Source organism: Schistocerca nitens, chromosome 11 (assembly GCF_023898315.1).
Source record: "Schistocerca nitens isolate TAMUIC-IGC-003100 chromosome 11, iqSchNite1.1, whole genome shotgun sequence".
Lineage (NCBI taxonomy): Eukaryota > Metazoa > Arthropoda > Insecta > Orthoptera > Acrididae > Schistocerca > Schistocerca nitens.
Genome location: NC_064624.1, coordinates 211,955,372 through 211,980,418, shown reverse-complemented (window position 1 = coordinate 211,980,418; position 25,047 = coordinate 211,955,372). Strand labels below are relative to the sequence as shown.

Genomic DNA, 25,047 nt, shown 5'->3' with positions numbered 1-25,047 from the left:
AGATACAATCATTTTCCGTTGTGCGGCTGTGGTGGAAGATATCCCAGAAAATAGTAATAGCAATAATAATAATAATAATATACTTGTACAAACAATGTCCACATGTCAGTGTGTGTGAGATTAAACTTGCACGTACCCAGTGTCAGTTACAGCACGTGTATCGAATCCCCCTTCCCATCGTTACGGCACAATTTCTGTGCTGACGTGTGCCCCCAGCTGTATGATGGTGGCATTGTGTCGGACGAGCAGTAACTGCTTTCGAGATTCCAAAGTAAAGGAGCAATCCTTTTTAATCCTCTCGACCACTAATTGCGTTAGACTTCTCTATCTCTGTCGCTATCTCTCCCCTATTCGTATTACATTACGACCACGTATTCCAAATCGGTATTCACTTCTCTGCAGTTGCTTTTGTGCCGACCCTTCGCATCTGATAAAACATTAGTACTTACCTGTAACATTCCTCTACTTTAACAGAATAAATTGTCTGACATACACCCGAGAGAACCAGTCCGTCTCAGTCTGGTAACTCCTATTACAAGAAAACACTGAAGTACCTTACATTCGGCGGCCACTCTCGACAGTCGGCAGATGCGCCCCACCGCTCGCCACCCGTCACAGTCGAGCCGCTCGCCACTCGTCGGTCGGCTGCCACACACGCAGAACTGTGGCACATTGCGACGCTGTGGAGACTTTAAAAATTACTGATAAACTGTTGTCTAAAATTAACAGTTTTTAGAATCGATACGGCAGTCGGCCTACTACATTTTTTGGATCGGTGCCGAGTGCACGCACGACCCCCGCACCTTTTAGACCACATTCCGAGAGATTATAGGAACGAACTCCGGCGTACTCAAGTTCCAGGTGGCGTGTCGAGCCCCCACCAGGGCATCGTGGTGTCGGTGCCGCTGTCGGCCGCCAGCGCGGCTGTGCCCGCGGCCGCCCCCGTCGCCTCGGCCTCCGCCGCACCCGCGCCTCCGCCCGTGGCGGACGCCGCGGCGACGTCGTCGAACCCGACGCCTCCGCCGCAGGGTCCGCCCGCGCCGCAGCCGACGCTGTTCCAGCAGCTGCAGCAGTCGATGGCGCACTCGGCGCACCACATCCAACCTCCGCAGCCGTCGCCCCCGCCTCCGCGCCACACGCCGTCGCCGCAGCAGACGTCGACGCTCGTCATGGTGGAAGAGCCGCAGCCGGCCCACCACCACCCGGCCAAGAGGCAGAGGTGGGTAGGGCACTCCTTGTGAAAATGTCTCGGTCACCCTCGGCAGTGTCGGTTAGTGGTGTACGTTTGGGTGTTCGGGCGACACGTCTCCACCTCAAATATATACTCGTCGAGAATTCTACGTAAGCGACTCTGCTCACTTTGTAGACCGTCTCGGTCTACTGTGGCTCTGAGATACAGAAGTTACGGTCTGCTTCATTGTGTTCTCCCATTTTACTAGTTGCGGAAACATTAGACATTTGTTCGACCGAACTCTTTGTGGAAAGCCATTTTACACTTTATTTTCCGAATGCGTAACAGAGAACAAATGTTCCGTAGTTTAGAAAATAAAAAAAACCTCTCACAAATGAATGTAAACAATTGTTTTGACAAAAGTTTACAAAATCAGATTGGGAAATAATAGATCAAAGTGTGACACAATTCTTCTCGCACAAAGTCAGAATCGTCACGGGAACTGTCAGTGTCCCATTTCACACCGTCGTCATGAACTAAATCTGGCTCTTATTTGTGCAAAATTTCGTCAGCCGTGTCTGTACCTACCGAACATATAGTTTCTGTCCTCTGGCAGCTCGGTTTTGCACAACGTACTCGATCTACCAGTCAATTTAGAAGCTACGGACATTTCAGAAATCTTATCAGCCGGCACTCGCAACACGACAGAGAGTGACTGTGCCCGTCAATATATACGATTCCCTATTACAAAGTGTGAGAAATCTCTTCCCGTCGAGTGACGGGACTGGCAGCTATTGACATTGTCACGTCCCGACAGGTGATGAGATTGTCAGTCAGAGTGTTAAACTTTCCGGAATGCACCAGATTGTGAAATACATTGTGGGCATTTTTTACAGCGTAATAAACATTTCAGGTATAGATACAATAATGTCGAGTGTCCCAAATTATCAAATGTTGCAAACTTTGTTCTATAAACATTCTCGGGGTTGTGTACACGAGAGTAATTTCCGACCACAACTACCCACGTGCACCGAGCGAGGTGGCACAGTGGTATCGCGTACGTGTTAGAGATAACACACGGAAGGTACTACGTGCGTACCGAGTCACTTTACTGGTATCGGAAACTGGTTAATGGAACCCATCTACGTTACGTCGAGTGGAGTTTCTGACGTGCAGATGTTCGTTTCGGAGTCGTGGCTGCATACATTTTAACATTATTACTGGTTGCTGCCAAATAATTGTAATACACACGTTAACTTGGTACCGACTATGTCTTGTCCGTGTAACAAAGCATATCCTCCGACTGACTGTGTTATTCATAAATTTGGTGCTAGCCACCGATTGACAGAAGCATTGTTCTGCACATCTGCTTACAGATAAGCATAATAGTAATAAGCAGAATGAATTATTATGTTTTTAATATTAACCTGAAAGAGCCAAAATTAGTGAAAATAAAAGTATAATTAGGAAATAAGTAAGTCTGTTTAACTGTGCTTTGGATAAAGAAAAAAATTGAGAAAATTATAAGAGCTTCATGTAAACAATTTCTGCTTCTGCGGGGATCACAGGGTTCGTAGTTGTTTATTTATAAAGTGATATAGCTCAGTGAAAAGCACTCATTCTTCTCTTCTCTTATTAAATGAGTGAAATTTTTTAAATTGAATGATAAGTAAAATAACAAGTTCTAATGAAAGTAGACATTTTTGGAATCAGAAAAATAATGGCTACAGAACTATGGCATTTATTTTTGGTAGTAACCGTTATTTGAGATTCGAAGGTTCTGGAACACAAGAATGTTGATTACAATAATTTTTGAAATAGGACATTGGTACGCCTGCTAAACCCACTGGGCAGAACAGGTGATTAGGATTGTGGAAAGGGCCAAATAAGGTTGGGGTCAGTTTCACCTTAAAAGTATAATTTATTGTAATTTAACAACACATTTACAATCAAAGCGGCACTTAGCCGAACCTTTACAACTACGAGTTTCAAAATGCAATTCTTTCATGGCTCAAGGCCTCCAAACAAGAAATCTAAAAAAATCAAGATAAAAATGCAGTTAAAATAGAATATAAAATCATTAAAATGTATGGGGTTGAAAGCTTCAAGTCAATGGTGGTTAGACAAACATAAACAAGATGGCTGAAGGCCCACAATAAAATTTTCAAGATTTTAAAATAAATTACCATAACCTTTCAAAGGCAGAAGCTCGCAGTGTTTAACCTTGAAAGGTAATTTTAAGAATAAGGTTCCAAGTTTGAAGGACCACAATTAGTTTTACAAAATTTTTATAAAAATTTTAACCATAAACCTTAAGTTTTTAGTAGATGAAACCGGACTAAAATAAAGACAACACAATGGCAATAACCTTTTAGCAAATATCTACGTGTCGGAATTCAAACTTACTTCCATAAAACACAGTACAAACGAGAAATTTTCTTTTATCATTAGCTCTGATAGATTATAAACAGACAATTAAACGCCACTGAGAAAGACAGTAGAGACAACAGCACTCGGAAGCCTCCAGGGGGTCGGTCTGCCCTCGTTCACGTCGGTGAGACAGGTGGTGATCCGTCGGAACACGACCGAGTGACAGCCACGGACCGACCGACAGACGAGTGACTTGCCGCCAATCGGTACGTGAGAATTCAAACACAAAATGATACGGGCACTATTATCCACAAATACGTATACGTATTAAGCTGTCGAACTACCCACCGTTTCGGACAGCGACAACAGGTGAGGAAAGGACACGGCCTGAAATTACGTTAGTGACCGGGGCAGGTAACTGGAACACTAACGGCCACAAGGCGGAAAATTCTGCAGGTGCACTCGAATTGTAGTCAGCCGGTATAGTTAGTTCCACCACGTGGCGGCTAAATTTCAGCAATACAAACACTCGGTGTCGCTCACAGGGAAACATCCCCAATAGTGAACCACCGAAACGAACCACGTAACGCGAATGGACGTGGCTCGGGTACATGAAACCACTAGTCGACTTTGACGTCCCGAGTCGGAGCACCACGAAGCTCGTAGCGATCGGACAGCTCCACACGTGCGCCGACACTGCACGGGGACTGCCTGCGGACTCAGCCGACTGCACCGCGCAGAGATAACTTCCGCGGTCCACAGCATTCGACCGACTCGCTCGGAATGCCGACAACACCTAAAATGGTCGTCATTGTAATCTGACAAACACTTGCACGAAGACCTGAACGATAACCGACAGTAGCTAAGCACGCACGAAGACAGAAAGGGAGTCGATGTGCGCATACACACGTCCGACTCGCGAACGATCGGTGAGCCGAAACGCGTCGTCCGGTAGGGCGACTGACCGAAGATCCGTCGAGACCGTGACCCGGCTCGAGTGACGGGTGGCAGCGACGGTCGGTAGAGCCGTGTCGACGCAGACCTCACTGCTGCTCCGACCCGACTGCACTGGTGCCGCATTGCATCTCCCCGACTGGCAGGTCCGGACTGTGCACCAGACGCGTTGCATCTGACTGGCAGACCCGAACTCCTTACGGCAGGCAACGGCCGGGAAGTAATAGCAGTCGAGCAGAGATACTACGAGAGGGGATATATCGATACGCGCTGCTAACGCCACTCACGGTCAGGCAAAGCAGCGACCCTTTGACAGTAGTAAGTTAAATTAATGTAGTGAGTTGGAAGTACGTTAAAAACAGGGTGTAAAATACGTGATGGCGGGAACATGAGCCACGCGTTGGGCTCAGACATTTTTGAAAAAATTAGGATGTTTACTGAGAAGAGAAGAATGAGTGCTTTTCACTGAGCTATATCACTTTATAAACAAACAACTATTTGCTCACTAAAATTTTAACTACATGTCTTCTTTACAAAATATAAATTCTTGGTATCTCTTTATAAAAATTATTTCAAGATAAACAAATTAGACTATTGTAATCAGGAAATTACAATGTTAACAATCATATTTTATGAATTCCTGCTCAAATGGAAAGTAGCTAATGTGTGAAACTGTTATGTATGTGCCATTTGTAAAACGAGATCAAATAAAGAAAGAAAAACAAATTAGAATAATGTCGACAATCGTATGAGAACAGATACGATGGTACCAACTTGCTCTGGTGCGAGACTGCTACAGTAAAATTTTAAAAATTACACTGTGATAGCATCTCTCACGACAATATATCATCCAATATTGTATTATTAAGTTTGAGGTCACATCGAGAATAGCCACTGTGGCCTATTTGAAATTATGTAAACTGTATTGCCGCGCAATTGTCTCGCATATAATCGCTCCGATACTTAGGGACAGAAAAATTTCCTGAAAAAGATAATGCGAAATTGATAGTTTTTAGTGAAATATATCACGAAATAAGTGATTTTTACGCAATATCGTTAAATATGTCATTTTTCCCATACAAAAATGTTATAAAACTGATGATGACAATTAAACAATATTCGTAACCGGTAGTTATTGAACACTAAAGTTGCATTTTCTCTTCTTTTTCCTCTCAAGGCTGAGGTTCGTGTATAATCTTAAAATGACAGTTCATTGCCCGCCTAACGAAGTATGATGTGACATCTGAAGTAACAGCCCCCCCCCCCCACCACCACCAAAAAAAAAAAAGGGGGGGGGGCGGTAATGAAACTGAGAAAAAATCACCAAAATTGACAAAATTAACCGACTTTGGTAGTAAAACACATTAAATCTCGCAAGAAGTAACACCAAATTCAACAAAAAATAACACAAAATTTGGCAAAGAATAACGCCGAGTTAGGGAAAAAGTAGCACTGAATTAGAAAAAAAAAGGCATCAAATTTGACACATTAAAGAAACTCAGAATTTGGCAAAAAATAACTCATAATTCGGCAAAAAATGACACGGAAATGTGCAAAAAATGACACTGAAATTGGAAAAAACACTGAAATTGTAAAAAAGCACTGAAATTGGAAAAAAGCACAAAAACCGGAGAAAAATAACACGGAAAAGGAAAAAGTATCTCAGAAATAGACCAAATAAAACAACTGAGAATTTGGCAAAAAAAATCGAGGTTAATGTGACAAAAAGTAGCACCAAACTCTGCAATAATTAACACCCAATTTCGCAAAAATTTATACCAAATTTGGTAAAAGCTAACACTGAACTTGCCCATAAAATAAAACTATTTTTTCCTGTCCCTATCGATACCTCGTCACAGTAGAGCACGTGTAACGACGTACGTGCCTCCCGTGCAGGTCGCAGTCGACGGAGAAGCCGGGGACGTCCACCTCGACCCCACCGGTCGACACGAAGTCAGCGGCGCAGGTCGCCGTAAATCGCAGCGGGAAACCGCGCCGCGGGATGGGCGGGAGCAGCAGTCTCCCGTCCGCCCCCACGGTGGCCCCCCTCACCAAGAGCCGGCGCGGGGGCGGCGATCCCACCCCTCCCCCTCTGCCCGTCAAGGAGTCCCCGCCGAGCAGCCCCGGGTCGGAAAGCGCGCAGTCGGCACCCGCCGCCTCATCGTCGTCGCGCAGGTCCTGCAGCGTCAGCAGTGCCGCCGCCGCCAAGGCGGCCCTTCCTGTAACCGGCGTCAGTCGTGCCCGCCGGGAGAAGGACGAGCGGGACGTCAAGCCGTGAGTAGGACACTGCTGCTGCGTGCGGGAGGGGAGGAGCCACTGCCTCCGGAGTGCGGGGCATGCGGTTATTTCTGGCAGGCGGTCATAAGGGTTTGCCTTTTTACGGTACTCGGTCTAAAGAGTGATCCCGTGTACTCTCCCATCTAAAGTATTCTTTGAGTGTTTCTTCAGCTCTGCACAACTACTCCGACCTACGTCCACTCGTACCCAGTCGAGGCTCGGTCTCTCCCTTAGAATTGTCACTCCCCACGAGACTGAATTTCGTTGCCAAATTGACCGTTGTTCATTGCCCAACCCCTTCTTTTAGTGAAGTATTGCTGTAAATTATTTTCTTAGCTTTATTGAGTCGTTCTGTAGTCCTCATTTCAAATGGTTTTATTCTGTTATTGTTTCAACTGCTTACAGTCCGTATTTCAGTTATGTACAACACTATATTCCACACCGATTCCTTCAAAAAGAGACTTCCTAACTCTTAAATGTATATTTAACAGTAACAGATTACCTTCTCGAGAAGAGCTTTCCTCGCTAATGGTAGTATGCGTTTTGAACCTGTCACATCTCATTTAGCTGCCGAGTTGTAAAATTATACTACTTCTAGTGTCTGATTTTCTAATCTACTTCTTAGATTCAATTTGAGTACATTTCTGTTATTGTTAATTGTATAAGCAATTTTCATTCAACTCGTTACTCGTTTTCGAGTCTTCCCAGTCCGGAAAAAAAATGTGAGAGCTTCGAGGACAGAGTCACTTTATTACGAGTGAAGAGACGGGTAGTTTCGTCATCGTAGGAGTGAACTGTAGCAAATTCGGATCTGTCGAAACACACGTCACGGTGAAGTGTACCCGAACAGTGTAGTCGGTGCACAGTGTAACCCCCTCCTGCAGCGAGGCAGGTGCGTAGACGGTCACAGAAGTCCCGAACGGCAGACCGCTATAGACCGTCCGGAGTCCGTCGCACCTCCCGTCGCGATTCGGCGACAGTTCTCTCGGGCCCCGGAGTACGAGAAAGTTCTCGCTACACTGCAGCTCGTAGGCTACCGGCGAGAGATCTGCCGATCTCGCAGCCGTCTCACACCGCAGAGAGCACGTCAAGGTTCGGCAGCCGTACGCGGACGTTCCTCGTCCCGCCGGTAGAGCCCGTCACCTTCCGTTCGGAGAAATGACGGTGTCAGGAGAAGCGGGAGCTCTGTACGGTAGTGGGCACTAGAGAAACACCGGATGTGGCCACGAGCTGTAACTGACAGCTCCCCGCACGGTGAAGCCCCGGTCGTGGGCGGATGCAGTCCGGAATAGGTCACTCGCCAGGTCTGCGTCCTACACGCGTACGTCAGCCACTCGCGTACCGTTCGAACCCGTTCTCGTATCTGTAAATGACAGAACACCGTTCCGGGCTCTGGTCGACTGTTTCCTGATGCCAGAGTAGGTGTGCTCGGCGGGAGTGTTGCCGGAGGCACGGACGATCTCGCTGCTGCCGCGAGCAGACACTTCCCACCGATCTCTGCCGACTCGGCAGTCACGACACGTGCCCGTGCCGTGTCCCCGGACGACATCCGGTCGGCCGTCGCCGTTCGCGCGGTGCGTAGAACTCTGTGTGCGTCTGCACTGCACGGACGTCAGGTACCCGGTATGAGGGTGCGGGAATGTTCCCCTGTCGAAAGTGGTGAGACGCCGCCGGTAAGTGGCCGAAGCTGCCTGACGGGAGTGTGTACTCGTACGCAGGGCACGGGCGTACTGTGGAACGAATGTCGCAAACACTGTTTGCCTCTAAACTCTGCACTGTTACTGTCGGCAGAGTCGGAACGGAGGGACCGCGGACTGGCCTTCCGAGCACCGTCCAGTCTCCGATAGCCGCGACTGGTGAATCTCCGACACTACGACCTCTCAGTGTTCACGTATCGTACCTGGTGCCACCGAACCTTTTTCTCGAGGATGCTGCGCTACTGCTCCCCCCCCCCCCCCTCCCCCCCCCCCCTCTGTCCCTGCCCCTCCACCTTCCTGCCCCTGTCCCGCAGTGTAAAAGTCGTTAGCAAATGTGTAAAATTTTCTTTCTTCTCCCTGCACTTTTAATCCACTTTCCTGATTTGTTCGCAATTTTATTTATTGCTTCCTCATTCTACAAACTGCTGGTGTAGTAACTCACGTAATTAATCCCTTACTGGATCAACTGCTCTTATCTAGACTGAAGGATCACCTGTGTACATGACACATAATGGGTTTTACTATTAGTGGATAGGCAATTGATGAGGCATATTCAGATATGTTACTAAGAACGAATTGTATTCTGCTTGTTACACTAAATACGTGTGTACCTACCTGCAGAAACACGAATATCTTATAGACGCATTGTGGACTGGGGGATAAGACAATCGATTTCTGTTTCTCGGAAAGTGGTCTGCAGTTTCTCTGACTGAACCGGCATTCACCCGTACTTTTCTTCGAGTTGCCCGAGACGTGAAAATCACACGGTGAACAATCCGGGCTGTACGGAGAATGTCAGTTTTTGTTACTCAAATCACTGAAGTGTAGCCTTCGTTGGATCATCAGTGTGGGGCCATTATTGTGCAACGGGACGATTCCGTCCGACTGCATTACCGGAGATTTTGACTTTACGGCATGCCGGTCACAGTTCACGCTCGAGGAACTCGACGAGCGGAGGGTGCCTGCTGTCTCGGATGCTACGCTTCGACGATTCGGTCGGTAAACACTGCGTCGTCACCGTATAGCCCAGATGTTTCACTGTGCGATTGTGACATATTTGGCGATTTAAAGAAAGACGTGGACGGACGCGAGTTTTGGTCGGACGAAGAAGTGCGAGAGGGGGTGCGGTTGTAGATCTGTCAGCGACCGACCGCATTCTACGAAACAGGAATTGATCGTCACGTCTCTCAGTGGAACGAACCCCTCGATGCGTGCGGTGATTAGTTTTGAATGTAACCGTCGTTACGGTTTTCATTTGTCGCTCCTCGTAAAAATATTGCCGCTTCAAAAAATGTGTCACCCTATACCGTCTGACGCTTTGAGAATGAATATTGTCGTATTTCAGTTGACGACTCCTCATAAAAAGCATTGGCCGATAGAGATCTGTACTCGGGTTCTGTTTTTCTTACAGTCGAGTGGGACAAGATTTTCTCACTTTCTCTTGGGAATATTTTACCAGTTATTTTTGCCCAAAACTCTGTAGATTCGTACAATATGCCTATTTTGGCGAACCCCAAATCTGGAGAACTGGGCTGCAGGAATCTGCGAATCGGGCAGCGTACCACACTCGCGCCAAGTTTGCGTCGCGATCTCCCTGTTCGGTCACCGTTAAAGTGATCGCTGTCACGATTTGTACACTCGTTCACATCTGCTCAGTTGTAGGTGAAGGAGGCTGCAGGACTGCTACAGTACTGGGAAAATGCAGTCATTCTGTAACGGTACGGTACGGACCTCATTCTCTCGGCAGGACCGCTCTCTCGGCGTACGACGCACTGTCCCGTTCCCCCGGGGTGTGGGCACAGTACGGCTGTTAACTTTGTGTGTGGCTGACTGACGTCACTAGTGGGTTGCCGTACACTTCTACTCTCTATCCCGACAACACGGAATAATAATGTAGTAGCGGTGAAATATTAGCAAACAGTTTGATAAAAGATGTACCGAGGTTGGACCTGTCGGTCGAAATCCCGAAGGATAATAACATTGCTCGAAACTGTTTTCATTTTTTGAGAGCACGGTATGTGAATGGCAGCCACATACAGATAAAGTTGGCCGCCCCTACAGACACGTCGGCCCGTAACCGATCTGTCGTATTCGGTCAGTCCTGTGGCAGTGAAACCAGCTGCTTGTAATGTTACAGTTGCAAACCTGAAAGTCTGAACGAGTGTGGGACGTACACGACACCTCGTTCAGTTTGCACTAACACGCACATTTATTCTTCGTTAAGTTTGATTGTTAGCAATGGTGACCAGCTTGTCAACTATGAAAATACCTTAGCACACAAAAACAGACTGGCATTTACAATTACAGTGGTGAAGTTAATTGTTCCGTTGTGGCACAAAACGAAGCTCATATTTACGTAAAAATACCACAGTTCGCATTTATGATATTGCATTCCACATCAGTAATTCATTTAATTTGAGCCATTAGGAGAAACACCGTGTGTGGCAATCACTAGTTCTGACGACAGTAGCATTCCGCACTTCCTGTCGATCGTGCACAGTTCAATTGAGTTATTGCAATTGCTCGAAAGTTATTAAATGTCAGTATTAAAGAGCTACACAGTTGTCTGTTAGCGTATTTTACTTAAAGAATGTGCACGACCGTGTGCACTCAGAGTGCACTGGATGCAGGCCTTACTTGTAATCTTTCAGATTGCGAACTGCCAATTTTGAGTGATATCCGTGTGCTTACGTGCAGACTTGAAAAAACTTATTTTGTAAAGTAGATTATGCTTTAAAAATTAGCTAGCTTGGATGTTACTATTTTAGATGAACTACAAAAGCTAGTGTTGTTTTGGCTGATAGAAAATGTAGATGATGAGAAATTTAGAAAAATATGTGGACACTAACATTTTTACAGGATGTGAATCTCGTCATTTATATGTATTGCAAATTAGGTTAAATTATGTGAAATTATTAGTTAGTTAACGAATTTGTACTGTATGTGATATTAACTGGAAAATTAAGGTAACAAAGGTAAGTAGTTCAGATTTGCAGTGTAACATTGGTTACGACATACATCGGTGACAGAAAATTAGGCTTCGTACGAACTTAAAAGTTTAATTATTTTAAAGGTAACTAGTTTTAGGTAATTTAAAATGCATTTAAGGGACGGTGGAACTGTTACTTTTCTAATAGTATGTCACTATATGGGATTAAGGTGATTATGTCACAAAGTTTTGCACATATTGAACTAAAGTGCTAACTAAATTTAGCTGTAACTCTTAGTTAAAGTGATTTATAGAAAAATAGCTACTAGCAATACTCTTAGAATTGGCGTAGGTGAAATGAATACCTGAACAATAAATGTAAATGGCGGCAAAGCTGAATTGTGTTTTTGGAATATCAGAATGGGCACCACATATTACTTGCATAACAGTATTGAAAATATGGCAAAAAATTAGAGAGAGAAAATAAAGATATTATTAGCCGAAGTCAAAAGCTCGACAGGCGGGGAAGAATCGCCGTGCCAAACAAACGAGGTAGTTCGGAAAATTACTACCCGAACGTGCGGAACCTGTACCGAGTAGGACCGTCGGGGGATGTCAAACGTATACGTAGGGCGACGACACGAACGGTGACGAGTGCATCTGACACTCGAGAGAGGGCTTCACTCGAATCGGAGGACATTCGGTGATACGTGCAGACCGTCCCGCCAAAGCTGGCTTAAGAAGTTTCGAAACTGAAGAGGAATTAGAAATGGACTTCAGCTCCGGGTGTATCACTCCCAAAGAGATTGCAAACGTGAGACGAGACTCGTTACGGCGAACGTTCGGCAGTCCTCCTTCCTGTGAATAGATTGGAAGGTAACCTGGATATGTTGTGCAGCGGCAACCGACCCCTGCCGTGCTCTTTGTAGTGGTTTATAGAATATACAGGCGGTTTAAAAGAGACTTGTCACCTTTTCCTAAAGGAGATAGTATTAGTCTGCAACGATATGTCTACAAATTGATAAGTGTCGAGATACGTGCCGATACGTCCTCTCGTTCCCACGCGTCTCACACAGGAGAAGACGCTACGGGCAGTGCCTCACGTCTTCTGGCCCCCACTTGCCGTGAATCGCGAACTCTTCGGAATACGTCCGAATCTGTTCTGATCGCACCGGTCACACACTTCCGTAAGGTATCTGTCGACGGGTCGTGCGTACACTGGTGCCTTTAAACGTCCCAGTATCCAGAAATCTGACAGATTCGAGGTTGCAAACGGGAAGGCCGTGCTACCGGATCACCTCGAGCGATCCGTCTTTCGCGGAACGGAGCGGTGAGATAGTCCCTCACAGACGGAGTGACACACTGTCGCGCGTGATCCGCAGTCGTCTTCCTGCGAGAGTGATTTTCCCCGGTAGCGGTGGTAATTTGTTGTGCAGAAATCGGTGCCAGTCGATCTGTCCGGTGAAGTACGTCGCCGACAGTTTGTCCCCTACGTCGATACCGAAGCTTTTGCGACGTCTCGACTGCGATTGGTGGCACGAGAATTTACGACTGCCCACACGTGCGTATAGTGGTAATTTACTGTGCCGTCTCGTGTTAATCTTGCCTCGTCTGCAAATAAAATTCGGGCTGTGTATTGCACATCCTCAGTTGCCCGTATCTCAGTCGATATAGTTTTCCGGACATATAATTACAGCAACTTTTCTTCTCGTTTTGACTAGTGTGCCTCCTGCAGGAATATGTGATCTTTTGCCATTAAACATTGTAAATGAAATAATTACCTTCACACTTTCTCAGTCAAAAGTCGCACAGAAACTCTACGTGACAGGGTTGTCACGAGACTCGACATCTGTATTGTGTGAGTCGCAGTTGAGAGTACGTCCTGTTGTATATCCTGTTGCACGACGTATTAAAATTTAATTTAAATTAAATTAATGAAAATTAAAATTTCCGTTTGGACTTAGAGTTTGGTTATAATGACTGGTTAAATCCTCTGTCTGTATTGTAATGAAACCTTTTCTGTCTACTAAATTGTTAGTGTAGCAACACGAAGGGGTTCGGCACGTACTGGTCTTCGAAACTTTGTAATACCTGGCTCACTGGTACCCAGCGTTTTGCTAGAGTGTGAAACGAGTAATGTGTCACAGTGGCAGTAACTTATATTTGATGCAAACTTAGGCGACTTCTGAACAAACCAGCCACCACTTAATGTGAGAGGCAGGAAGGAGAATGTTCCTCGGGACCTGTACGATGCAGCTGCGAAGATGTGTAACAATTCAATTATTCACACAAACGATACAGTGTGCATACACAAGTCTCAAAGGCCTTCTGTGAGCTGTCTTCAAATTTACACTCATACAACTGACGATTGTGCCCTGCTTACTTGAATGGCTTTTCTGTGTCTTGGGAGGACTTATTTATTCTTCTTTTGTGGTGATGTCATTTGTACCTCTGCTATAAAGAATAAACCTTATACATTTGAGTAATACACTGGGAACTAAAAGTTTTAAACATTTGACAAATTGTATTACCTTACTAAAGTTTGCTCTGTGTAATCGACACTCCTGTGAGTACAGTTGAAGAGTGGAAATAGAAAGGGTTCCGAGTGCTAAATCTCACATTTTTGACGAGGATTTAAAAAAAAAAAAAAAAGAAAAACCACAGTGAATATCTGTCCAAAAAATTGAGAAACTATTCTGATACCCCAGAATTCCGAGTATGTCACCCACCTTGTCACTGCAAAAAATAATGAGACAAATGAGAGAGTAAATAATTCGTTAAGAACCTTCTAAGTGCCGTACCAGAGAACTGACTGGTTCTAAACGTCAATAAGAAAGTTTCTATTTCAAATGCCATTAACGCAGAGGCTTTACATTTATTTTTACTAATAGAAGTACAGAAATAAAGCAGCAATATTTTAATTACAAGGTGCATCAGAAGAGTTTGGTTAGAGGTCTCAGAAAATAAAGGAATCGAGAGGTATGAACAAAATACTTTACTGTCAAAAGTAACCACCATTAGCTACAACATGCTTCTAATATCGGTTGCGAAGCTGTCGGAACTATTTGGGAAATGCTCCTCACAGAATTGCTAGAAGCACTGCAGTCACGTGTGGGGGCAGTTTGATGCAGGAAACAAAAAGGGGCCGCCACCAAATGTGGAGAATAAGGAAGTTATCAAAGAGTGGCAACCTCACACTGACCGAGAAAGTCCAGCGTGCAGTCCTAGCGGATATCCGACGACGGGGGAGCTCGGTGTTCGCAGCAATTCTGTGAGAAACGTTTTCTGACAACTTTACAACTGATTTTGGAAATTTGTTGTAGTGAATAGTGATTACTTTGAAGACAAGTAAAGGTATTTTGTTTTTTGCTATTATTTCATTTACTTTCTGAGACCATTTCAAATGCACCTTCTAGTACAACTGTAATCAACAAAAAGCACATCTCATTTCTTTTAAACTTTTTGCAAGAGAATAACGTAAGTAAATAGAACAAAAAAGTCTCACTATTGACTTCTGTTTCGTACACAACTCCATTATTGGCATCACGTGTTGCAAAGTTTAATGTAAAGCTACCAGTGCCGTTTAAGTAGAAATGGCAGCACCGGCAACAGGTCTTCCCGTTTCATAACTGACAAACACGACCGGTACTCAGACGAGACACGGCGCGGTAGACATCTGCCGTGTCTGTTCCCGTGGCGAATACGTTGACATTTTTCCGTCCTCGTGTTTCAGAGTACAGCTTTTTATTTAGCTATTTCAGATAGACGAGTACGAGGCAATTTGATCGTACTGCATTTGCAGATCTTGTGCACCTGCATTGACAGCAATGTTTCAGCAGCAACTTTAAAAGGTCTGTCGTAGGCACCGGTATTACACACTTCCAGTTTACAGCTGTACCTGGGCAAACAGTCTCGTGTAAATCTCACAGCCGAGAGGCCTCACTTACGTTTCTCTACGATCGCAAAATCTCTGTCGCAGCTGAAAAAACTGGGCCCGCCGGCGAATACTCGCGCGTCACCTCTCGGGATTGGCCCGGGCTAAATGTGGGAGACCTCGACGTGCGGCACTAGGAACTCCTTCGGGAAGCACTGCTCCGTGTAGACACCGCGCACCGTGTACTGGCGAATGTTTGAAACACTTTCTCCCCGATTTGACACTCGGAACGGGCCCAGGGGCGCACTGTGGAGTACCGAGAACGTGGGAGCACCGAAAATGCGTTTGACCGAGAAATGGCACTGGGACGTTATCCACTTCCACTCTCGAACCGGAGATTTGCCAAATGTACAGCCGAGCCTCGCATTTCGGCTCGTCGTAACACCGAGTGTTCCCGAGGTTTCGAGTAGACGTCGAACTCTGACGACTCGTACCGGTAACAGTTTCCAGAATGGCGTGTCGGCGCCGCACATGCTGGGCAACCAGCTGAACCCCGCTTCGACGATGGCGCAGAAGATGTCGGACACGCTGTCGGCGGAGCTGGAGGCGCACGGCAACGCGTACGCGCCGGCCGACTCGAGCAACTCGTCGCTGGTGGGGCCGCCACTGCACTCGAGGGTCATCGCTTCGGTGAGTACTCGCCCCGCCCTGCCTCGCCGGAGGTGCTCTAAAATGCTACTATAAAGTTACAGTGTACGAATGAAAATACCCGCATCGCGTTCGACGTTTAAGTAGACTATTTACTTAGCGTGTCACAGTTCGAATTTCAGAAAGGTTACTCGACTGAGAATGGTATTTGTGTATTCGCTTGCCAAATATTACATCGTAATAATGTACTGCCAGTTAATATTTTCTGTGATCCTTTAAAGCCTTTTGGTTTCATTGATTGTGTTACTCTCTTCTAAATACTTAAGTATATTGTGAAATTGATGTCTTCAAGTGGGCATCCATTGAAATCGGTGTGAAACGTTGAAAATTAATGCCACACCGTAGTTTGAACCTGGGTCTCCTGCTTAAAAGGCAGATACTCTGGCCACTGAGCCGTCCGGACACAGTGGTCATTGCAACTACACAGATTACTGTAGTACACCTCCTGCCAGATTCAAATTCTCGACTTACCTGCTCGCTACTAAAGTAGTACCCCTTGCCCGTTATCCTTATTACCCGTGGCATTTCGCCGATTCTCGCAAGAATTTAAGCCCGGTGTGCGTCTGCATTAAAGAGATCGTTGGCAGTCTCGTCTTCATTACATATATATTAGGTGTCTGTTCTTTTGGACACGTCCAAAAGGGCAGACACTGTTTCAGTTGAGAATTTGGGTCTGACGGGAGGTGTGCTAGTGTAGTCCATGCAGTTGCGATGACCACCGTTTCTGGACGGCGTTTAGGTCTGGGCGGCCGCCCAGAAAGCGGGACGCCTGGGTTCGAATTGTTCTTCGACACAAATTTTCAGCTTTACCCGTCGATTCCAATTGATGCCCGCGTGCAGCCAATATCTGTAATTTCTTTGTGTCTCTTAATTCGTAATGACTGCCGGATCAGAATGGTGTCTGCTGTTTTGGATATGTGCAAAGGAAGACACTACATACTATTATTATTTATTTGGTTTATCTCGTGATTTTAAATTTTTATATAAACTCTTATTAAATATGTAGTACAGAAACAAACATATTATAAAAACCACGCACTCATATATTTTATAACTGAATATCTAGGTGTTTTAACTAGTCCCCTGATCTTGTTCACTAGACGCAGTCCGTCGAGTCCACCAGGAAATTTTCATAATAATCTCTCCTCGGTGCTGTGCTCTGTAGTTTGCACAATGACCCGGTAGTTGCACGACTGGACGTTCTCAGACCCCCGACGGTACGGACGGTCACCACACCTTCTAGCCCACACGGAATCGATTCCAGTCTGTCTGTAGTTTCCTCGGAAGACTGAAACTGTTTACCCATTTCATAGTATCGGTAATAAGGCGAGAATTTTCTGGGGGAAGCTTCTGCCGAACCTCACTCCGTTTACAACTCCTACCGTACAGAAGAGGCTCGTCTCCTGTTGGCGAGGGTGGTTTCTCGGGTTTAAGTCTGCTGGCAGGTACGTTCTGTAGCTAGCTCTGCAAAAGAGACTTGTGGCTAGTACCACACATTCGGAGCTCTCGTACAGCTGCCGCTTCTCGTTTAATTGACGGTTGAGCAGTATTACACAGAGACGGGACTGGTGTCAATTTAGTGGTGCCACTAAAGGGCTTCTTTCAGCAGTACATCACTGCAGAAAACTGCATCGTCTGCAAAAAGTCTGATTTCATTATTAATACTGTCTGCGAGGCCATTAATATACGACATTTACAGCGAGGGTCCCGACACACCTCCCCGGGACACGCCCAAAGCTACTCCTACGTCTGACGACAACTGGACTCGGTCGTATTACTCGAGAAGTCTTCGGGCCACTCGCGTAACTGCAAGTAGGCATTTCGCCGACACACACCGGTGAGGTCCCGGTACGGCAATTCCGAAGTCGGTCGCGTACCGTTACGTGACCTCCGAGGACGCGGCAGTAGGCGGGAAATAAAATTTGCAAACCGACACTCTCGACGTGCGCACGGAGTTCGACGACGAGAATCACGGCGGCACTACGTCTGTCCGACGCAGGCGCGGTCGGCGGCGGCGGCGAACGGGCAGCCGGGAGGCGGCAGCGGCGGGGCGGCGGCGGCGGCAGCTCCGGGTACGGTGCCACAGAGCCTGGACCAGCTGCTGGAGCGGCAGTGGGAGCAAGGCAGCCAGTTCCTCATGGAGCAGGCCCAGCACTTCGACAGTGAGTACTCAGGCTGTGTATGTAGTGCAGGTTTGATACTTGTGTGTTGTTAAGATTTCAGATTAAAAATAAGTAGACGTTAAATGTTAATTTTTGTTTACCTCCCTATTATAAGAACTTTTCTACCTCATAATTGTATCTGGCCCCTTACGTACCTCCCGAAGCAATTGTACGGCACGTCTTTCACTGATAGAAACAGTTCATTGTAGAGCTTTATGCCAGTGTATTTCCACCTATTTTGGGACTTACTTAGTCTAATATATTCTCAATATATATTATTTCTATTCTTTGCTCCATAATCGTTGTTAGAATCTCTGAAAATTAATGTCTTTGACTATTTTTTCATTGAAAGGAACCAATTAATATTTTTAATTCTTTGAAATGTGGCCAGTGTAACATTTTTTCAGAAGAGTTGCGTCACGATATATTTCTGTAAGTTAAGTAGAGTGGAAGAAAGCTGAATACGGAGAGTGAAATTGTTTCTTACCGACACAGGATAGTCAATTTGTGTAGCGAGTAAATCACTCGTGATAGTGCTCTCTGTGTGCATCCCGCATCAGCTGTGAGTCCGGGCTCACTCCTGGTACTCGGATCCACACTCGTTTACCTTTGGATTTAGTTTCTGGAGATAGAAGTATATACTTTATTTTTGTGTAACCGCTGTGCAACACGTCGACTGCTGTCAGGGTTTTCCTTCTCACTTCGTCTGTATTCCAATCTGTCATTTCGAGGGTCACCATCGAACAATCTTTTTTAAAAAACAAAGAAAGAGCGGGGAAACTAAATTACAATATCTACTCGACTGCATACGGTCGAAAACGTAACGTAGTAACTCGTCAAAGTACGACCGAGTAGGCAGAACGGGCACTTGTCGTGTAAGTGTACCTGTGCTCCTCTCAGTAGAACCGAAGAGCACAGTTGGCTTGGTACCTTTGTAGTGGTTAATAAAAAAGAAAAAGGAAGAGAAGAAAATAGAATTTTGAAAATGGTGGGAAGAAATGGTGAGTAAAAAGGGTGTTTCAAAATCGTAAATGACCGTGAAAAAGGGAAAGAATGAAAAGCAAATCGGACCTCGTGTTACAGAAAAGCTATTGTTGGGATGGTCCTTGTGGCATTTTTGAGCAAAAGTTAAACCAATTTCCACTTCAAAAATTATTTGAAAGATAACAGAGAATAACAAAATGTGATTAACAGGGGGAAATGGCGTAGATAAGAGTTCATCCATTACCGTGTTAACATGTCTTCTCTCGTGCGGCGTCCAGGCCTTGTTCTCCAAAAATCTCCTGCTTCATTTCTGCGTGAAAAGTCTTAGCTGCTCCGAAATTTTGCAATAAATTTCACTGTCCAGGATATACTAATGTATACAAATCAAAATTGTCTTGATATTAAATGTAATGTATTTTATGTTGCTGCTTCCATCCTCCAAATTTCATACAAACTTTCACAATACGTCTGCACATCAATAAGTTTTTTCGTCTTCCGCTCTCAAGAGACAAAAGAGTTACAATTTTAGTACCTTCATTTTCTTGTATATTTTCTCTGCCGTCAAGCGCTCATACATCTGCCACGGTATAATTTATATCTGAGGGAACGAGTGTAGCGCGGTGAAATTCAAAGCCCCGCTACATCGCACCCTCGACTGTCACGCTAAAACATTTAGCGTGGCAGGCTAGCAGACAATATAATAGATATACCTAAATGTCAATATATGCATATTTTCATAGGAGAGGCCATGTGGATTCATAGGGGATAATCTTTGTCAATACTTACTTTCTAAACCTATATACTAAATACAGTTGTCACAGTTTTGATCATTTTTACAAACTTAATGTACATATATTTACATAGAGTTTGTTTGAACAAGCTGCTCACCAGCACAGTTAATGTCGTGCGCTTCCAGCGTTGGTTTCCCAATGCATCTCTGGCAGCACGTAGTCTTTGCGCATGCGCAATAGCATCACTGAATTTCGCGTGCGGCAGTTTCAAAATCGCTGTTATGACAGTCTTGCACAGTATTCACTTTCACATAGTGTTGATTACAAGTTGTTATTCCAGCATAAATGGCGTGTTAAGTCGGGTGACACCATAAGATTGAAAGTGTGCGTGATCTGAAGCCATGTCCGTGTCTTCTGTTACGACACAACACTCCAGGTCCTTGTGCGTTTTCACGACTATTGTTCCCGGGGGCATAAGTGCTCGATGTAGTTTTTAGCCTCCACATCGCCTACGACAGGTGCTGAGTTTATTGTCTCCAAAGCATTTGAAGGCCGGCCAGGAACAACGGCGTCGATGTTCGCAAAGGTAGGTGTTTCACCACATTGTTTACACTTGCCAACAAACGTTCATTTGCAATATGAAAATCCTCATTATCGTCGAAGTAAATTGCAGTTTATATCAGTTTACAAACAGTTATTTGGTTTATGCGCCATAAGTTTCACAAATAACACAAAATTCGTCGTTTATAACGTTCACAGTTTAACACAGTTTGCAACACTTTTTGCCATATTTACATTTTAACAAAGTTCACTGTGCCCCAGCATGTTTACATCGTTAATTATGAAAGCTTAAATTTTGTGGTCACGTTTCAAAATATGTTGACAATAGGCAAAGTTTTAGCACATATACAAATACATATAAATTTACAAGAATATGTATGTGAAATATTTACACTAAAAAAAATTATACTAAGTCCCATTGGCTTTCTTTTATTGGGGTATAATATTATTATTATTATTCTTTCTTTACTTTCTCAGACGTTAAGTCTGGTTAAGAATGGAAAGTGACGCGGACCTTGATCAAGCGTCACTTCCTATTAACTGTACGGTATGTGTTATATTGCATTTAGGAACTTTCGGGTAATTGAACGTGTATCAATAATTACGGATTTCTGTAGTTGTATATATATGTTTGGATGTAGCTGTATTGCATTGATGTACTGGTGGATATTGTGTGGTATGACTCCTGTAGTTGATAGTATAATTGGTATAATGTCAACTTTATCCTGATGCCACATGTCTTTGACTTCCTCAGCCAGTTGGATGTATTTTTCAATTTTTTCTCCTGTTTTCTTTTGTATATTTGTTGTATTGGGTATGGATATTTCGATTAGTTGTGTTAATTTCTTCTTTTTATTGGTGAGTATGATGTCAGGTTTGTTATGTGGCGTTGTTTTATCTGTTATAATGGTTCTGTTCCAGTATAATTTGTATTCATCATTCTCCAGTACATTTTGTGGTGTATACTTGTATGTAGGAACGTGTTGTGTTATAAGTTTATGTTGTAAGGCAAGCTGCTGATGTATTATTTTTGCGACATTGTCATGTCTTCTGGGGTATTCTGTATTTGCTAGTATTGTACATCCGCTTGTGATGTGATCTACTGTTTCTATTTGTTGTTTACAAAGTCTGCATTTATCTGTTGTGGTATTGGGATCTTTAATAATATGCTTGCTGTAATACCTGGTGTTTATTGTTTGATCCTGTATTGCAATCATGAATCCTTCTCACTGTATATATTGCCTTTCCTTAGCCATGTGTTGGATGCGTCTTGATCGATGTGTGGCTGTGTTAGATGATACGGGTGCTTGCCATGAAGTGTTTTCTTTTTCCAATTTACTTTCTTCGTATCTGTTGATGTTATGTGATCTAAAGGGTTGTAGAAGTGGTTATGAAATTGCAGTGGTGTAGCCAATGTATTTATATGAGTGATTGCCTTGTGTATTTAACTAGTTTCTGCTCGTTCTAGAAAGAATTTTCTTAAATTGTCTACCTGTCCATAATGTAGGTTTTTTATGTCGATAAATCCCCTTCCTCCTTCCTTTCTGCTTAATGTGAATCTTTCTGTTATTATTATTATTATTATTATTATTATTATTATTCAAGGGATATCAGACTTAATATATAAAGCACGGGCTTTCCTTCATTTATTATTTATTTATTTCTTTTGATTCCATGGCTAGTGGTTGACCAGGCTTGTAATGCCATCAACATTCACGTCTTTTTATTCGTACATGAAAGTTTACTGTGACACAATATATTCTTACATTCCATAAACAAACAATACCCAGCTGCAGGAGGTGGTAATATAATGGAGAAAGAAAGAAAGATAGATTGGAAGAAACTATTCACTACCTATGAACTAGCAAATCCTACAGCTACTACATAAAAAGAGAACACAATACATTATAACATTTGCATCACCTTCAAGGGGTGTGTGAAAGGAGGTGCTTACAATTTACCAAATCATGGGTAAATGTAAGTGTCCTTACGTCAAGTCTGTGTTGTGTAACATCATGACAGATTCTCTGTTTGTGTTCTGACTGTTCATACGACTATGTGTATTATACATTAACAAATCCTTGCATGAGTAAACCACATAGCTGCTCAGTACTTCCTCGATATCTCCACTTCTTGTGGATACCGTCCGTACAAATGGAAAATATATCTCACAGAGATTCTCTCTCTCATAATGTGTATTATATAATAACGTACCAAATTTCCTCTCAAGAGTTCAATCATGAACTTCCTTCTACTTTAGTGAAGGTTAAACATCATGTATGTTGTGTGTATACATATCATTTCTTTCTATAAAACATAAATAAAGAACATAATATTATAATTGACAGTAAAATGTCTCTTTCTCAGTGTCCGTTGCTTGACGTCGGCTGCACGGGTGGTCACTGCTCCTTTGCACTTACGTTGCATAGCCTGAAAAGTCAAATGTTGTCTTCAAAGTAGATGTAATTTTGTCATCTGTTCGCTAAGTGGAGATGTTGTACGAGTCGCAAAAACGGCCTTATTAACTCTCCTATCTTTTGCTTCCTCAAGGTTTTCTGTTGTGTGTAAGTATAATAACGGCTAACATGGCACTAAATTTCACTTTCGTAAAAAAAAATGTTTTATACAAATATATTCACATGAGGGCTGTGTAAAAATTATATTTCAACTTAAGTTCCTTAAAATATCATTCTCCTGTCTGAACACGAACTATAAATGTTTTCTTCCACACAGTGGCTTAACAAAACTTAACGAAAGGCTACCAAGTTACACTTCTGAAATGAATTAAAGCTAATTTGTTTCCAAGTTACATTCTTGCTACATTTCTTTCAAGAGATGTAATCATCATTATGTTCATTCAACAGCTGTAATCATCATTATGTTCACTCTGCTTTTCTTGCACTCGTTCATTTTCAAGAGCACTGTAAATAGATTCGCATTTAACATCTTGTACTCACGTGTTCTAACTCATCACAAATGTTTTCTTTCAAACTTAAAGTCTTATGTAATCTTAAAGATGTAGACTATTTACTCAATTCTCTGTGTAGCACAATATTACCAAAACATTCTCACTCATTCCATACACGCATACTTCTCTTATTCATCATATACACACACATTAAACATATTCCTCATCAAACATTAATATATCACATACGTGGGGCCATTTGGCACTTCCATTCTCATAAAACTCCAATAATATTTTCCTCAAATAATCTCTTGTCTCCATCAACTACTTCACAGTAACTTACCTTCTCATATTAACCTAAATATTAACTAATTCATACTGATCATAGGTTCTTACGTCCTCATTCATTCTGCTACATACCTATGTCATTACTGATCTCAATAGCTATTATCCCCTGTCATTAGAGTGCCTTGAAATACCTAACTAATTGTTGATTTACCTTATAATTTACAATTAACAACAAATGTAACCAGCGTAGACCTCATTCCTATATGAATATATTTTCTCATTCAGTAAGTGTACTCACCTGGGTTTACATTCACTTCATAATTATGTGTACAAGTGTAACTGCAGTATATAATTTCCATAAATTAACGTTTGTGTTCTTAGGCTGTATAACTTAATGTTCGTGTATTTGATACAAATATTTACGATCTCATTTTCAGAGCGACTTGCTCATGTTCAAATTAGTTGTCATTATATTATGTTGTTTTAGTGCACAAAGGGTTTCAAATGTCTGTGGGGATGCAGCCCCCTCGGCTTGTGAGACAACGGGTATTCTAGGGAGTAACAACCTGGGTGAGGTATGCTTGCTATTCTGGAAGGACCCGAATATAATAGCTGCCATTTTCTGTTCAGTTGTTTTAATTTCGTAGACTTGGGATGTGAACGCAAAAGAACGAGGTCATCAACCTGATAGGTTTGTTGATTCCTGTTCTGCTGTCATTTTGTCATCGTACCTGAGGAAACAAACCGTCTCAGCCGTTGCGCTCTTACAACACCTCACGACCGAAGCACGAGCGCTTACCTCGGTCGTAGACTGTTTTCCGTCGTCTGCTGTTTTTGGCCGGGTTCATTGACCAGCTCCACTATGTTTACATTCCGGCCGGTTGGCGCCCACGCGTCAGCTGATGGCGCGCGGCAATTGTTATTGCTACTTCGTGGCGGGGAGTGCATAACTGTACTGGGGAACGGCGGCAGATTCCGTGGAGGGTTATGATTTGTCATGCGTGAATGTTGGGTGTTCCACATATTCGGTCGGTGATTGTTAGGTTTGTTATTGTTTTGGTGGTAATTATGTCTGTTATATGTCATGTTCCTGTCAAAGTAGCCCGGGTTGTACCGGTTATTCTCATGTCTCCTATTGCTGTTGTTGTTGTACTGTCTGTGATTTTCATTTTGCTTGTAGTTACCATTTTGATACGGGTGATAATTATTGTTGTTATTATTAATTCGCGAATTTCTGCGGTTGTTCCTACCGTCATACACGTTTCCATTTGAATATGTTTCACGCGCAGGCATCGTATCGTGTCGCGTCGCGGACAGATGGTTCCACAAACCACTGTCACTACGGTTCCTTTGGGGTGGGTGCTGATTTTGGTTACTAATATGAGTAAAATTTGAATGGCGTGAATCGCCTCTGTAAACTACGTCCATTTGAT

General features: G+C 43.7%; 1 protein-coding gene across 1 annotated transcript in view; it reads left to right on the top strand.

Moving 5' to 3' along the window:
• LOC126212795 (protein AF-17-like) overlaps nucleotides 1-25,047 on the top strand; it is a 117,386-nt gene that overhangs the window by 59,283 nt on the left and 33,056 nt on the right. The window contains exons 8-11 of the mRNA XM_049940197.1: nucleotides 856-1,219; nucleotides 6,392-6,769; nucleotides 15,776-15,962; nucleotides 17,980-18,142. Of these exons, the coding sequence (XP_049796154.1) occupies nucleotides 856-1,219; nucleotides 6,392-6,769; nucleotides 15,776-15,962; nucleotides 17,980-18,142 (1,092 nt within the window). The remainder of the gene's footprint in view (nucleotides 1-855; nucleotides 1,220-6,391; nucleotides 6,770-15,775; nucleotides 15,963-17,979; nucleotides 18,143-25,047) is intronic.